The sequence below is a fragment of the Impatiens glandulifera genome, unplaced genomic scaffold (assembly GCF_907164915.1).
Source record: "Impatiens glandulifera unplaced genomic scaffold, dImpGla2.1, whole genome shotgun sequence".
NCBI lineage: Eukaryota > Viridiplantae > Streptophyta > Magnoliopsida > Ericales > Balsaminaceae > Impatiens > Impatiens glandulifera.
In genome coordinates, this window is record NW_025919829.1 from 31,712 (window position 1) to 50,503 (window position 18,792).

The 18,792-nt window shown below is 30.6% G+C and overlaps 1 protein-coding gene across 1 annotated transcript; it reads left to right on the forward strand.

Moving 5' to 3' along the window:
- Positions 1-1,470: 1,470 nt before the first annotated feature.
- LOC124918516 lies at positions 1,471-5,258 on the forward strand. The gene is made up of 7 exons (XM_047458630.1): positions 1,471-1,660; positions 1,922-1,989; positions 2,089-2,239; positions 2,585-2,674; positions 2,767-4,653; positions 4,788-4,842; positions 5,114-5,258. Exons 1-7 carry the CDS (start codon positions 1,510-1,512, stop codon positions 5,256-5,258), a joined length of 2,547 nt encoding a protein of 848 aa, XP_047314586.1. The 5' UTR covers positions 1,471-1,509.
- The last annotated feature ends 13,534 nt before the right edge of the window (positions 5,259-18,792 follow it).

Sequence of the window (18,792 nt, forward strand, 5' to 3'; positions counted from 1 at the left end):
AAAAACAGGTTTTGGATTTCTGATATTCAGAATATCATACTTGACTTGGAGCACTAAATCGTATGTAGATTTCGGCACATTAAGTCTATCGTAGAGTATATCAAGTAATTCAACATAACGAGTACTTTGGGGTAAATCAAATGTTTTGATTGAAGATGCATCAAAATACAGTATTCCATCACCATTAAGTTTTCACTCTCCATTATAGAAAACGAAAACTTCAGCTGCAATAAAAAACATGATTTGATTTAGAAACGGATAATTAATATTTCGCGAATCGCTAGGCTCTTAGCGAAACGGGAAGGCCTTCGCGAATCGTTAGACACTTAGCAAAACGGGAAGGCCTTCGCGAATCGCTAGGCACTTAGCGAAACGGGAAGCAAACCCTAAACAATCGAAGAAACCGAACATCAATAAAAATATGTTTAAAATAAACGTACCAATTGGAACAGTGCTTGTGCTCGTCGTGGAGCTCATAGTGGATTTCGACCCGTCGCCGCCGAGATCGCCGACGAGATCGCCGCCGCCGGAGTTTAGAGAGAAGGAGGAGAAGAGCGGAAAGAGAGAGAAGGAGAAGAAAATAAATGAAAAAAATGAGAGAGGTTATATTAAATAGTAAGGGTAATCTGGACATTTCACACATTGTCACTTCGCGAAACGCTAAGTCACTTAGCGTTTCGCGACAAGGGCAATTTCGTCCAAAAAAAATAAAAAGACCACGAGCGCAATTAAATTATAAAATCACCACCAGATCAAATAACCTCATCTTTTAGGTTATTTAATCAAGTTTATTTTTTATATGCTTAACTGATTTATATATAGAATTTAAAAAAAAATCGGTTCAACAAACTGGCCGAAGTACACCCAAAAAAATCGAATTGATGACCGAAACGGTTTTCAAAACCTTGGTATTTCCAATTATATATATATATATTTTAATTCATAAATAAATTAGATTAAAAGTCCTAATTAAAATAAAATAAGCTTTTATTATATTTTCTTATAAAGAAGGTTCATTTTTATTTTTTTTATATAATCTTGTTTATGATTAATAATTTAATACAGTGACAATTATGGATGACAACTTAAATAGCTCCATAATTGAGCCTATATGAACCATTTAAGAAAAATTGAAAAACATAAGTAAAAATTGGGAAAGTAAAACCTGCCCGTAAATTAATAAATATAAGTAATAATAATAATCTATATCTATCTATAGATCATAATAACCTATATATATTATGTAATCATTATTATTTAATTATAATATAATCGCTGTGTTTCATTTACTTTTAATTTCTTTTTTTTCAAATTTTTTCCACACGGACATTCCGTTGCGTCTTCAAATTTTTTCGGCAACGAGTACATTTTCGTCCAAAACATAAAATAAAAGTGTCCTAACGCATTTATTTTATGTTTATTATCAAATAAGCTGAGCTTAAGGGTCATTTCATCAAATTTCCCTGCTGGTTCGTCTTCCCTGGTCCTTATTTCCTTGTACATTCGGCAATGGCGAAGGCGAAGCGTAAGAACGATCCTGACGCCCACCGTAGAGCAGCAGCAGCAGCAGGAGATGAACATTCAGTGTATTTGGATACCAGTCTCGACACTCATATTCTTCTCACCGTCTCCGACTATGATACCGTTTCCGACCTCAGAAGTATGTGTCTCATCCTGACTTCTTTCTTCCAATATGATCCACACCATGTTTGTCAAATCCAGTCTTACTGTGTATGATAAGTAGCAGTCAAAAAGATTTGATGGGTTGTTTTTTTTAATGTTATTGTGTGTTATAATATTATGATCCTGACCATGTTTGTTCAAATCCAGTCTTACTATGTATGATAAGTAAGCAGTCAAAAAGATTTGTTGGTTTTTTTTTTTTTAATGTTATTGTGTGTTATAATATTATAATGTGCAGAAAAGATTGTCCTTGAGCATTTAAGGTGTTTTCCAACTTTGGGTCCAATTAAAATCCACGCATTGAAGGTATGGTAATTTACCATATAGTGAAAAAAAGGTTAATTTATGATCTTAGTTGGTTTATATGCACTTTGAGTCTCACTTTATCTTGTGAACTATTTTCAGGTAAAACGAAGAGGATACTTTTATCACTTATCTGAGTCCATGCTAGTTAAATACGCTTTTGAAGGTGTTATGATAAGGTGGTTTCTTTCTGTTGATGCTTCTAGTTTGAATGGGAAGAGCTCATTAGAACCCGCTTCTTCGAATGAGAAAGGCAAGTCTAAGAAAGATTTCACGCTATTTGCATTGCTTAAGAAGCCAAAAAATGATTTAGATAACTCATGATAGACAGGTAATTAAGAATCATGTAGAAAAAGGATAGCACTCTAAGTTCAGGTATTCTAGGAACCCTAGGAAAGGATATTGATTGCGTAAGGAAGATGATTCTGGAAATAAGATTTGTTATGTGCAATTTAACTCATTAGAAGAAGCGAGAAAAAGAAGAAAGAGTGTGCAAGATCACAATAATAATAAAGCTGGTGCTGTTCAAACCTCTCATCTTCAAGAGGTTACTCAAAATGATATGCACTTGTCATTTATGATGGTTCCAATAATGCAGGATTAGGTGCAGAATTTGTTCCTGAAGAGACTCTGTTATGCCCTATAGACCCTCTGAAAGTCGAGCAACCAAAAGTACCTGCATCAACTGGTAAGCAGTTTTTAAAAATATCGTTTTGGTACAGCTTAATTTTCATGGTTAAATTACTTTTCATGACTTGGGGGGGTTCTATTGTGATTTAGGAATTGATACTAATGGAATAGCTAGTGCTACTGCAAATGAAAAAAGTATTACCTTCAAAGTGGGTGCTACAATTGGATCGAAAGAAAGGAAGCATACACAAAACCAGCAATCTAGAGGCCAGGGAATACTTACTTCACCAGCTTTTCACGATTCTAGTAATGCTGACAAGCGTGGTGCAGAAATTGGTTCTGAAGATACAGACCCTTCCAATGATAAAACTAAGAAGAAGAGAAAATTGCCAGCAAACAATGCTATTTCAAGTCAGGATGCCTCAGATAGACAGAATAATGAAGTAAAAGTCAAAGATTCCAAGAACTCAACTCATGATGAAAGACCAAGAAAGAGATCCAAGAAACCTGTTGCTGCAAACCCAAATCTTTCAAGCATGGAGGATGAAATTGGCAAAGGAAAAATTGCTATTGACAAGGTTCATAATACTGGTGAGAAAGAGGAAATTTCATTTGGTGATAGTAAAGTTATTTTGTCGGAGAAGTTTGATCTTTCACATCAGAATGATACTAATGGATATGTTAATGAAGCGAAAAGCTCGGCTGAGTTCCTTGGTACCAACAAGGGGACAGAGTCTGAGAAATCTAACAATGGAAAAAGACTGAAAAAGAGTAACAAGAAATATGTTGTAGTAAAGGAAGATGCATTAAGCATGGAGAGGGACTGCAAATTGGAAAATAAAACTGATGAGAAGATAGAAGTCCCAAATGAGAAGGATCATGAAATTATGCTATCTGAGGAGGTTGACCCAAAACTGCCGATTGGAAAAGCAGTGACCACTTTTAATTCTGAGGCCAACAAGGTCAAAGAAGTTGAAAATACTACCGGTGAGCAAAGGAAAAAAATGAAAGCCAAGAAATCTGTTGCCCTAAAACCTAGTGTATCAATCATGGTGAATGATAATCTTCAAACTGAAAGTTTTCTTACTGATCACACTAATAAAACTTTAAAGAAAGAAGAATCCCACCATGAAGATGATCCTGATAGACAGATTAAAGAAGTAGGTTATGTGGAGCACAATGATACCAACAAGGTCAGACCCGTGAAATCTGACACCCATATAACCAAGAAAACGAGATCTAACAAAGTTGTTTCTGTAAAACCAGTGACAGCAAGTGAGAAGAATGTTAACCCTAGCAGTGATGTTCCTGCCACTGACCTCACTTACAAATCTGATGAAAGAATAGAATTGCCATATGATGATGAAGCTATGCTGTCAGAAAGGGGTGATGCCCCGATCAAAAAGGAAGCAGAATCCTTTTTGGCAAATCAAGTAATTGAAGCACCCAAAGAAAATCCGAAGAATTCAGTGAATTTAAAGAAGGTAAAAAGGATGCAGACTTCCTCAAATGTTAACTTGAAGGAGCAAAGCCCAATTGAATCCATTACAACAGATGCTGTCAGTAAGGATGAGAAAGTGGGAAAGAAAATGAAAAGTCATCCATATTTGCCTTTTGTAGAGAAAGAGGTTGCTAGCCAAGTATTTAACCCTCAATCGGTCACATTTGTAAAGGAAGAAGCAACCGACATTAAAGAAAATAGTAAATCATTGAAGAGTGACCCCAAGAATCAGTTGGCTGGAAGAGTACTGAAAGAAGCTGGATTGACCAATTCAAATGGTTTGGAGATGAGGAGCCCTTCACTCGCAAACCTGAAGCAGAAGAAGAATGGAGAAATTATTAACAGCTCACAAAACAAAAAGAGTTTGTTGGCTAGGCCTGGTACAATTTTTCTGGATGCTAGCAGCGAGAGTTCCAAGGATGATAAAGGAGAGGAATCTGCTGATTCTAGCACCAAGTCTCCATCAGATAGTTCCTCTTCATCATCATCAGGATACATTGATGCTAGCAATTTCAGATCAAATTCACAAAGAAATGGTAACACGAGTTTCTTTTCCTTTTCCATTTTTTTGGTGAATTAGGTTTGATAGTAAGAAACCAATGAAATAGTTATAAGTGATTTTCTTACTCTTTGATGTTGACTAAGGTTTATTTTTCTCAATTTGTTGCAGAATCTTTGGGAATTAAGGGAAAGGAATCTGGAAGGAAAAATATCAATGAACCAAGGTAAGAACAAATAGTGGTATTTTATTTTTGAGAAAACACAACTTTTTTATTTTCCAATTCATTAAAAAAGATCCCATAGTAGGTAGTATGGTTTTTATGGGATACTGTCAGTTATATTCTTTATTCATACGGGAGAATGAGATTTTAGAATCTCAATGAGCGGGAGTTGAGATAACACTAGTGAGTAGTGTCCCCGCCATTCAAAATTTTTATTTATGTAAAAAGTTATAAATCTTCTAAGCGCTATCCCTTTTTGGTTTGATGTTAACAGGACTCCAGCCTCAAAAAAGTTAAGCTTGGACATGATTATGAAAAGTTCAAGCATATTCAAGAAGGCCAGGCTCACCGCAGTTGAATCGCAACACGAAGATTCAGAGAGCCACCCTACTGACATTGTTCCTGAGAATCAAGTTTAAACATTTTCGTATCCTTTATCGTCTATAAGGGTTGTCTGGTTAGTTTTTTAGTTGCTATGTTATAACTATATTACTTCTTCTAAGCAATTTTGTTTTTGTTTATGCTTAGTTGGAGTATGACTCAATTGTTGTTTTTGTTAAATAGCTTTAAAAGCTTGTACAACATATAAATTGACCTTTGCAAAATGTTAGGTCTGTTTGGTTATTTTTGTTAAGTAAGCATACACAATTTTTCAAGATCTTATTAGGTAACCACTTCACTTATTTATGTTTGTGTAACCTAATCAAAATGATTAATTATATTAAATTTTCATTGACTTATTATAATATAAAAAAATTTATGATTTTTATTATTTGATAGCCTCCAAAATATATTTTGTGTTTAAATGAACTGATAAATGAAAGCAGGTAACTAAAATGAAAGCAGGTAACTAAAGAGCAGACAGTGTTATTCAATAGATTTAGAATTATTACCATATATACTTACAAAAACAGATATCTCTCTGTAAACTTGTAATGGCTACCAAATCAAGAACAACACCAACTGCTGCTTTTTATTAAGGGCAATCAAGATTATGCCAACTGTACAAACCAAACTCATAATAATCTAATAATAGAAAGGAAACTAAAGAAAACGCAACACAAATTTTGGCAAGGAAATCGTACTAGTAGTAGTAGTGGTAAGGGATCGATATACTCTCTTTATTCGTTTTTTTTTTCTCTTCAAAGTATACATTTACTATTGAATTTTCCAGACATGTATTAAGAAGAAATGGACAATTTATTAGGTAGCAACATCTCTCACTCTCTTTTTCTTTCTTTCTTTCCTCTCTATGCAGCTGCTTTGTCAAGAGATTATTAAGCTATACAAATCACATTTGAAGAAGATTATTCACAGTTACTGTGACCAAATTAGTGCGCTGAAAATCCTGCAAAACCATGATGATGCATTTCAAATTGTAAATCTAGTTTAGGCTTTTGGATAATGTAAAACTTCTATCAAATTAAGGTTATTTGAAAATAATCTGACTTATTTAAAATAAATCATTTTAATTGATGATTTGATTATTGACAGGAAAATGATTATTTAAATTCAATCCAATCCTTCGTCAAACAAGACCTTAGTCAGAAGTATTTAAAGATTTATTTGTCGTTTTTGGTATGAATCTGTTACGGTCTCCAAACTAATGCATCGGTCCTAGTGTGCACTTGGGTTACATTTCTGTTTTTTGTTTCAATATTATGTTTTGTTTCCCTTTTCTTATATTTCTCAAACCGAATTCTGTTATGTTGTTACAACAATAATTCTGAATATTGTGGGGGCAAGACAACAACTATATAAGGCTAATATTTTTTTTCCAAGAATTTATGAAAATGAATATATGAATTCTCTTGTAAAAGTTCTTCACCCCTATTTTATTTTAGGTTTTAAACATTTGTTTGGACTGTTTGGTAGGAAAAAGTGATAGCAACAATGGAAGTATGTCTCACATCGATAGATTTCTTTACAACTCAGAATGGGAGAACCTATATCATCCAACAAACTAATATGAAAGAACAATGCGTCTTTTTGACCATAAACCCCTTCTTCTAAACTACGGCCAAACCTATCAGCCTAAACCACCTTTTAGATTCGAAAACGCTCTTCTCTCGGATCAAAATTTTATGTCGGAAGTGGAGAAGTGGCGGGTGGATCACTCACAGGTTTAGGGGAGACCATCTTTTATCATTTCTTTTAAACTTAAAAATCTTAAAAGTTTCATTAAAGAATGGAGACGAGCCAACTTTGGCTCTCTTCGTTCTAACATTACTAATTTTTCTCAAGAGATTGATATCATTGACAGGTTGGAAGAAGAACGAGATCTGACTGAAGAGGAAATCTCTAACAGATGCACCCTCATGGAAAAACTCGACTTTCCTTATAAATGGAAAGAAGATAACGCAAGACAAAAATCACGGTGTAAATGGCTTAAGGAGGGAGATTCTAATAGCAGATTTTTCTACAACTTTGCAAACTATCAAAGAAAATATAATTAGATATCTATCCTTAAGGTGAACGTGATTGAGATTGTCGAGGCAAACTCCATTCGGGATTCCATTCTCTCTTTCTAAGAGAATATTCTCACAAAGCCAGATTGCGAGAGACCGATTTTGGGAGGAAACGACTTTAACAAAATTAGCGAGCAACAAAAATCCTTTATCGAATAGGATTTTACAATTGAAGAGATTTGGAAAGCTATTACAAGTTGTGATGGAGATAAATCACCTGGCCCGGATGGATACACAATCACTTTTATTAAAGAGTTTTGGGAATTTATTAAGGAGGACTATTTGAGCTCGTTCAATCACTTTCATTCTAAGGCTTCCTTTGAGAAATGTTAGAATTCTAGTTTTTTCTTCCTTGTTAGAAAAATTCAAGGGGCCAAAGAACTCAAAAACTTCAGACCTATTAGCCTTGTGACAAGCTTCTATAAAATCTTGGCGAAAACTTTAGCTAATAGGCTCAAAGTTCTTTTGCCATAACTCATTTCTCCTAACCAGATGGCGTTCGTACAAGATAGACAGATCACTGACGCTTCTCTCATCGCAAATGAGTGTATTGACTCTATTACTAAAATAAAGGGGACTAATTGCCTTTGTAAACTTGATATCGAAAAAGCTTTTGATCACACGAGTTGAGATTTTCTCTTTTCTCTCATCGAAAAGATGGGTTTTGGAGTAAAATGGAAGAGGTGGATCAAAACTTGTGTAACTGAACCTAAGTTCTTAATTCTTATAAATGACACAATATTTGGGTTTTTCAAGAGTTTTAGAGGACTTAGACAAGGGGATCCTTTATCACCTCTCTTTTTCACGGTAGTTATGGAAAATTTATCAAAACTATTCGAGAGAGCCATCAATGCTAGTCTTTTCATGGGAATTAATATAGGAACGACGGGAAGACCCAACTATATATCTCACTTAATTTTTACTGATGACACTCTTTGTCTTACTAAACCTACAACAAAAAACCTTCATTCTCTTTAAAAGATTCTTATTCTTTTTGAGGAATGCTTAGGGTAGAAGATTAAAAGAGAAAAGTCTGAACTTTTTTCCATTGTTAATGTTAATGACACCCATTAATTGGCCAAAATTATGGGGTTCAAAATTGGTTCTCTCCCATCAAACTATCTCAGCTTTCCTCTCGGCGCCAAATTCAGTTGCAAGGATATTTGGAATCCTATCATCAAGAAAATGAGAAATTGATTGGCACTTTGGAAGAACAAACTTCTCTCTAAAGGCAGTAGGTTGGTTCTCATTAAGAACTTCCTCGCCACAATCCCAACATTTACTATGTCACTATTCCTTATTCCTGCATCGGTGGTTAGTAGAATGGACACAATCATTAGGAATTTCCTTTGGGTAACTCTAACTTATCTAAAATTACTCATTTGGTGAGATGGGATATAACACAACTTGAAGTTATTGACAACAAACTCGGAATTAAGGACTTCTCCCTTTTCAACACCTCGCTCATCTATAAATGGTGGTGGAGATTCCTCAACGAAAACACAAGTCTCTAGAAGAAAGCAATCATCACCGAGTACAGACTTCGGGATAACGAATGAATGCCTCTTTCTGGGAGAAAGTTTATGGGTGGAAGCCTATGGGGGCGTATCTGTAAAACATGGGAGAAGCTCCATCCCTTTCTCATTTTTACGGTTGGTAATGGTAAGAAAATTGGTTTTTGGAATGATCCGTGGCACCCCAACGGAAAATTGTCACACTTATCGCGATCTTTTTGAGATCTCTAATAAAAAGAAGGCTAAAGTGGCAGACTATTTTTATCTCACATCTAACCAATTTTTTTGGAGAATTCCTTTAAATATACGACTTTTCACAGAAGATGAGGGGAGACTAGTTCTCCTCATAGATGCTCTTACCGGCGTTTCGATTGACCTAGAGACTGGCGACAAGTTTTCTCTGTCTAGCTCTCCTGATTTTAAAACTAGCTATATTTATCATGTGTCTCTCTAAAATACTCAATCCTGGTTTCCTTGGAAAGATGCGTGAAAATAAAAAATTCCATAAAAAATCTCGTTTTTTGGTTGGGAAGCTATTAATAGAGGAGTCTTGACAACTAACAAAATGAAAAAGAAAGAATTTCATCTCGCTAGTAGATGTAACATTTGTTTGAAGAATGAAGAATCCATTGATCACATTCTTCTACATTGTGACATTGCCAAGAGCATGTGGGCTCTTCTGTAGAACCTTCTTCAATTTCAATGGGATACACCATCAAAAGTCGCTGATTTCTGGGTCAAATGAATTGAATTGTGTTCTAGATAAAAAAATTGCGGATGACTAAAAACAATCCCCCTCATCATGTGATGGACAATCTGGAAAGAAAGAAATATAAGAGTTTTTGAAAGGAAAAGTTATGGATACGAGTATATCAAAGGATTTATGTTACACGCGTTCGCCTTAATCCGAAAAAGAGGGACTTGTATGAGATGATAATTTTTTGATCTTATTGTCATTTAATATTCTTATGTTGTTTTCTTATTTATTGTTTTGTTTTTTATTTCCCTTTTATAACGTTTGAACGCATCTTGTGTTCTTTTTAATAAAAGTTAAACTTTTAAAAAAAAAATATGTTTAATATGTAAGATGTGTATATATAAATTTTACCATATAGAATGTCAATTATTTAAAATGTGTTTAAAAACATACAAAATAATAATTTATTAATTGAATGAGAATGTAAATATATTTATAAAGACGTGGTAGTTTGAGAATGCTAATGTAAAAGTGAGTTGTTTGGGGAAGAAAATTGGAAAAATGTGGGTAGTTTGTGAAAGGAAATAAGAAAGATGATAGTAATTAAATGAATTTATAGTTGAGATATTTATAAATATATATTATTATATTATAATTTAATGAAAATATGAGTATAAATTATAAATATATATTATTATATTATCAAATCAAATTATTATCATATATTTATTATTTAATGTATTAATAATAATTGAAATTATAAAATAATTTTAAAATAAATAAATTAATAAAAATAATATCGGAGAGAATTATTAGGAGAATCACATTTCTATTCATATAATTTAATTATTTTTATTATATTTTATTTTAATTTATAGTATTTTAATTTATATTATTTAAGTTGATATTTTAATTTAGTACGATTTAGTTTTAATTATATATATTACATTTATAAAATTAAATAATTTATTAATTGAATGAGAATATAAATAGATTTAGAGAAAATGTTAGTGTAAAGTTGAGTAGGTTAGGACAGATGACTAATTGTATTTATATAGTTTCGTATGTATACTCGTGCTCGTGTCTATACTCGTGTCATATCCTTGTCGACTCGTGACGTGTTACAATCGTATAAATTCACAATCGTGTCGTGGTTGTGTCGTTTCGTGCTTGTGTCATGTTATATCCACAACTCGAGTGAGATAATATTGTATTGTGTTGTTTTGTACTAATATCGTGTTGGATCGTGTCGGTTCGTGTTGATCCAACCAATTTCCTAGCTCTAGTCGAGCCAATCATTTTTGTTTCTTATTTTACTTGGGATTCGAGAGAAATATAATGCATTGAGCGATGATCTAGATCGAGTTCGAATAATTTTTAAGAAAGTTTTTTTTTTCGCGTACAAAAGGGTAGAGCCAAATGGTTATTAAACCTATCAACTAGAGAGATCTACACAAAACATAGGAAGGAAAGACATGAAACTTCATAAATCAAGTGAATTAATATTGTTTAAGAAACAAATCAAACGAGAATGGGTGGAAAGAAAAAAGAACTCTTTAATGGTAATGACCTCTTTAATAGCCACAATAGGTTTTCAAGCCGGAATATATTCTCCTAGTGGTGCCATTGGGCAGACTGCAGGATTATCCATTCTGAATGAAAAAAGCAAGAATGGTTATAAGGTATTTTTTTTTATATCAAATACAAAAGGCTTCACATCATCTCAGAGTGTGATATTCATAATGATAACTGTATTACCCTTTAGGAATAAATTGCTCATGTGGCTACTCAGGATGATCTTATTGGTGGTAATTACTGCACTGGTTTTACTTACATGGTGGCATTGATTTTCTACACTAATCAAGACACTTATATTCTATTTCTTCACTCCAAAGGTAACATTGATGAGGTAAATATTCCAGTATTTGCAGCAGTTCTTTGGATGGGGTTAGAGATGAGCATCGAGTATAAACGGTCATATTCGATTCGGGAAGGTCGTGTTAAACTTTCAATCGTATCGTGTTAATTCGTGTCCACAAATTTATTTGTGTTGTGTTAACTCGTGTTTAAATTTGTGTTTCGTGTTATTTGGACTAGAGTTTTGACTTAATTGTGTCGTGTTGACGCCCGTTTTAATGTGTGTAATATCGTGTCTTGACACACTCATGTTAATTATTTAGTTATATATATATATATATATATATATATATATATATATATATATATATATATATATATATATATATATATATATTAAATTATAGTGTTAGTAAAAATGATAAAATATGATTATTAACTTATTTATTTTAATTTAAAAATTAAACTTAAATTAATTTAATAAGTTAAATGCGTGAAATATGTTATTTAAAAAGCCAATTAATATGTTAAATATGTAAGATGTATAAATATAAATTTTAACATATAATTTCATAAATAATAATTTAAATGTCAATAATATAAAATGTGTTTTAAAACTTACAAATAATTATCCAAATAAAATTAGATAATAATTTATTAATTGAATGAGAAAGTAAGTATATTTAGAAAGATATGGTAGTTTGAGAATATTAATGTAAATGTGGGTAGTTTGGAGAAGAAAATAAGAAATGTGGGTAGTTTGGAGAATGAAATGATAAAAAAGGGTAAAAATTAAAATGAATTTATAGTTGACATATTTATAAATATATATTATTATATTATAATTTAATGGAAACGTGGGTATAAATTATAAATATATATTATTAAAATTAAATTATTTAAAGTATTAATAATAATTAAAGTTATAAAATAATTAATTTTTTTTAATAAATTAATAAAAATAACATGGATAGAATTATTAGAAGACTCACATTTCTATTCATATAATTTATTTATTTTTATTATATTTAATTTTAATTTATATTATTTAAGTTAATATTTTATTTTAATATTTTAATTTAGTATGTTTAGTTTTAGTTATATATATATATATATATATATATATATATATATATATATATATATATATATATATATATATATATATATATATATATATATATATATATATATATATATATATATATCATTTATCAAATTAAATAATTTATTAATTGAATAAGGATGTAAATAGATTTAGGGGGCTTGGCTCAATTAAAGGAATGAGAATCTAAATGAAATAGATGTGTGTATTGAGAATGTGTATAATTGATAGTTCAAAAATCACCTAATTTTATTCCCTTTCCAATTCTCGAGTTCAAAAACCACTTACCAAGGACGCTCAATAAAATGTTTATGTAAAGTTGTGGAGCTTATGTTATGTGATTAATCATGTTTATGTTGTTTCGTGTGTATACTCGTACTCCCGTGTCTATACTCGTGTCATGTCTCTGTCGATTCATGACCGTGTTACGATCATATAAACTTATAATCGTGCCGTAATCGTGTCATTTTGTGCTTGTGTCGTGTCCATCCCACGGCCTGAGGCAAATAATATCATATTATGTTGTTTTGTACTAATATCGTGTTTAATCATGTCGATTCGTGTTGATTCAACCCATTCTCCAACTCTAGATGGGGTTGATGACCCTTCTTTTTATTGGACACACAATTCGCTTAACTTACATTGTAATTAAGAAGTTTGTTCACGTCATATTGGTTATGTGTAGTTGGTTATGTGTAGGAGAGTAACAATTAAGAATAAATACAAGAAAATGGGTGATTATGGAGTCATTCAAGTTTGATATATATCTTTCATGAAGGGTGGTCATATTATTTGATCAACTAGTTAGATTAAGTTGATGATTTATCTTATAATGTACTAATTATCATCAATGTTAATGTCTAATGTCACAAAAACAAATTATTGTATTTGAGGGTGAGCTATACATATTTATACAGATGTTAATATGAATAAATTTATTGTTATGTAGTGTATATTCAATTAATAGTAAAATTTTCTACTTTTGGAACCCTCAAACCACATTAGAATATAAATAGATTTAGAAAAATGTTAATGTAAAGTTGAGTAGTTTATGTCATATGACTAATTGTATTTATGTCGTTTCGTGTGTACTTATGCTCGTTTCTTGCATATACTCGTGTCGTGTCCGTGTTATGATTGTATAAACTCATAATCGTGTCGTCTCGTGTCCAACCGACGACATGAGTGAGATATTATTGTATTGTGTCGTTCCGTACTAATATCGTGTTGGATCGTGTCAGTTCGTGTTGATCCAACTCATTTCCCAGCTCTACCTCATACCAATTAATTTTTTATCTCATAATAGAAGTCATGTCAAAGACTTGGACATTTTCGAGTCTCTCTAATCTCAGGGAGTAGAAAACAATCAAGTTATTGCTCCCCAACTTCAGATTTGATTGAAAAAGCTTAGGAAGGAGATACATGAAACCTCATAAACCAAGTGAATTAATGTAGTCTAAGAAATAGATCAAACGAGAATGAATAGAAAGAAAAAAGAACTCTTTAATGGTAATGGCCTCTTTAATAGCCACGTTGGGTTTCCAGGCCGAAATATACCCTCTTGGTGGTGTTTGTCTAGATGACACGAATGAGCACGCTATAGGATTATCTCTACTAAATGACAAAACTAAGAATTATTTTGATTTATTTTTAATTTCGAATACAATAGGATCCACAACATCTATGAGTGTGATATTCATATTTGAGTGTGATATTCATATTGTTAAGTGGATTACCCTTATTCGTGTCATCTCATAATAGATTACCCTTTAGAATAAATTGCTCATGTGGCTACTCATGATGATTTTATGGGTGATAATCATGGCCACTGGTTTTCCTTACATGGTGGCATTTGCTTTTCTACACCAATGAAGACACTTGTATTCTAATTCTTCACCCAAAGGTAACATTGAGGATTTAAATATTACACTATTTGCAACAGTTCTTTGGATGAGATTGATGGCCCTTCTTTTCTTCGCACACACAATTCGATTTGTGTCGTGTTAATTTGTGTTCACGTACTTATTCGTGTCGTGGTAACTCGTGTTTAAAATTTATTTTCGTGTTATTCCGATTAGAGTTTCGACTTAATCGTGTCGTGTCAATGCACGTTTTCATGTGTGTCATGTCGTGTCTTGACACATTCATGTTAATTATTAATCATTTATATATATATAATTATATTGTTAGTAAAAATTAAAAAATATGATTATTAATTTATTTAATTTTATTTAAAAAACTTAAATTAATTTAATAAGTTAAATGTGTCAAATATGTTATTTAAAAAACTAATTAATATGTAAAATATGTAAGATGTGTAAATATAATTTTATCATATAGTTTCATAAATAATTATTTAAATGTCAATTATTTAAAATGTGTTTTAAAACATTGTAAAACTAACTAATAATTTATAAAATTAGATAATTTATTAATTAATAAGAATATAAATATATTTAGAAAGACTTGATAATATCAATGTGAAAAGGTGGGTAGTTTGGGGAAGTATATGGGAAAGGAATAACAATAATTTAATGAATTTATAGTTGACATATTTATAAATATATATTATTATATTATAATTTAATGAAAATGTGGATATTAATTAGAAATATATATTATTATATTACTAAAATTAAATTATTATTATTGTATATTTATTATTTAATGTATTAATAATAATTAAAATTATAAAAAAAATAAATTTAAAAATAATTAAATTAATTAATTAATAAAAATATTACCGAAGAAAATTATTAAGAGACTCACATTTCTATTCATATAATTTATTTATTTTATTATATTTTATTTTAATTTATATTATTTAAGTTAATATTTTATTTTAAGATTTTAATTTAGTAGGTTTAGTTTTAATTATATATATTACATTTATAAAATTAAATAATTTATTAATTGAATGAGAATGTAAATAGATTTAGATAAACTGTTAAAATAAAGTTGAGTAGTTTAGGTCATGTGTCTAATCGTGTTTATATCATTTTGTGTGTATACTTGTGCTTGTTTCGTGTCTATACTCGTGTCGTGTCAGTGTCGACTCGTGACCGTGTTACGATCTTATAAACTCATAATCGTGTCGTGATCGTGTCGTTTCATGCTTGTGTCGTGTCCAACCCACGAACCGAGTGAGATAATATTATGATGTGTCGTTCAGTACTAATATCGTGTTGGATCATGTCAGTTCGTGTTAATCCAACCCATTGCTCAACTCTACCTCACACCAATTGATATTTTATGTCATAGCAAAAGTCAAGTAAAAATCTTGGGCATTTTCAAGTTTCTCCAATCTCAGAGAGCAAAAAACAATCAAGTTATTGCTCCCCAGCCTCAGATTAGATCGAAAAACTTAGGAAAGAAAGGCATGAAACATTGTAAACCAAGTGAATTAATGCTGTGTAAGAAACAGAACAAACGAGAATGGGTGGAAAGAAAAAAGAACTCATTAATTATAGTGATCTCTTTAATAACCACGATGGGTTTCCAGGCCAGAATATACCCTTTTGGTGGTGTTTCGAAAGACGACACGAATGAGCACACTTCAGGATTATCAATACTGAATGAAAAAACTAAGAATTATTATAATGTATTTTTGATTTCTAATACAATAGGATTCACAGCATCTCTAAGTGTGATATTCGATAAGTGGATTACCCTTTAAGAATAAATTGCTCATATGGCTACTCATGATGATCTTATTGGTGGAAATCACTGCCACTGGTTTTACTTACAAGGTATTTTTGCTTTTCTATTTCTTCACCCCAAAGGTAACATTAAGGATGTAAATATTCCAGTATTTGCAGCGGGTCTTTGGATGGGATTGATGCCCTTCTTTTCCTCACACACAATTCACTTAACTTACATTGTAATCAAGAAGTTTGTTCGCATCATATTCGTTATGTGCATGAGAGTAACAGTTAAGAATAAATACAAGAAAATGAGTGATCATGGAGTCATTCAAGTTTGGTATATATCTTTCATGAGGGTGGTCATATTATTTGATCAACTTGTTAGATTAAGTTAATGATTAATTTTATTATGTACTAATTATCAGCAATGTTAATGTCTAATGTAACAAAAACAAATTATTGTATTTGAGGGTGAGCTATACATATTTATAAAGATGTTAGTATGAATAAATTTATTGTTATGTAGTGTATATTCAATTCATAATAAAATTTTCTTCTTTTGGAATCCTCGAACCACGTTAAAATATAAATATATTTAGAAAAAAATGTTAATGTAAAGTTGAGTAGCTTATGTCATAAGCCTGATTGTATTCTTGTCGTTTCACGTGTATACTTATGCTTATGTCATTCATATACTCGTGTCGTGTTCGTGTCGATTCGAGATCATGTTATGATCGTATAAACTCATAATCGTGTCGTCTCGTATCCAACCCACGACATTAGTGATATATTATCGTATTGTGTTATTCCGTACTAATATCGTGTTGGATCGTGTCAGTTCGTATTGATCCAACTCATTTCCCAGCTCTACCTCACATCAATTAATTTTTTTATCTCATAATAGAAGTCATGTCAAAGACTTGGACATTTTCGAGTCTCTCCAATCTCGAGGAGTAGAAAACAATCAAGTTATTGTTCCCCAACCTTAGATTAGATTGAAAAACTTGGAAAGGAGATACATGAAACCTTATAAACTAAGTGAATTAATATTGTTTAAGAAATAGATCAAACGAGAATGAATAAAAAGAAAACAGAACTCTTTAATGGTAGTGGCCTCTTTAATAGCCATGTGGGGTTTCCAGGCCGAAATATTCCCTCCTGGTGGATGGCACGAATGAGCACGCTGTAGGATTATCTCTATTAATAACAAAATTAAGAATTCTTTTGAGGTATTTTTATTTTCGAATACAATAGGATTCACAACATCTCTGAGTGTGATATTCATATTGTTTAGTGGATTACCCTTTGGAATAAATTGTTCATGTGGCTACTCATGATGATCTTATGGGTGATAATCATTGCCACTGATTTTCCTTACATGGTGGCATTTTCTTTTCTACACCAATGAAGAAATTTATATTCTATTTGTTCACCCCAAAGGTAACATTGAGGATTTAAATATTACAAGATTTGCAGCAGTTCTTTGGATTTATTGATGGCCCTTCTTTTCTTCTCACACATAATTCGATTTCGTGTCATGGTAACTTGTGTTTAAATTTGTGTTTCTTGTTATTTTGACTAGAGTTTCGACTTAATCGTGTTGTGTCAATGCACGTTTTCATGTTTGTCATGTCGTGTCTTGACACATTTATGTTAATTATTAATTATTTATATATATAATTATATTGTTAGTAAAAATTAAAAAAATATGATTATTAATTTATTTAATTTAATTTAAAAAACTTAAATTAATTTAATAAGTTAAATGTGTCAAATATGTTATTTAAAAAACTAATTAATATGTAAAATATGTAAGATGTGTAAATATAATTTTATCATATAGTTTCATAAATAATTATTTGAATGTCAATTATTTAAAATGTGTTTTAAAACATACAACTAATTATTTAAATTAAACTAATTAATAATTTATAAAATTAGATAATTTATTAATTGAATAAGAATATAAATATATTTTTAAAGACATGTTAGTTTGATATTGTTGTAAAGGTGGGTAGTTTGGGGAAGAAAATAGGAAATGTTATAGTAATTAAAATGAATTTATAGTTAGACATATTTAAATATATATATATATATATATATATTCTTATATTATAATTTAATGAAAATGTGGATATTAATTAAAAATATATATTATTATATTATTAAAATTAAATTATTATTATTGTATATTTATTATTTAATGTATTAATAATAATTAAAATTATAAAAAAATTAATTAATTAAAATAATACTGAAGAAAATTATTAGGAGTCTCACATTTCTATTCATATAATTTATTTATTTTATTATATTTTATTTTAATTTATATTATATAAGTTAATATTTTATTTTAATATTTTAATTTAGTAGGTTTAGTTTTAATTATATATATTACATTTATAAAATTAAATAATTTATTAATTGAATGAGAATGTAAATAGATTAGATAAATTTTTAATATAAAGTTGAGTAGTTTATGTCATGTGTCTAATCGTGTTTTTATCATTTAGTGTGTATATTTTTGTTTATTTCGTGTCTATACTCGTGTCATATTTGTGTCGACTCGTGATCGTGTTACGATCGTATAAACTCATAATTGTGTCGTGATCGTGTCGTCTCGTGCTTGTGTCGTGTCTAACGCATGAACCGAGTGAGATAATATTGT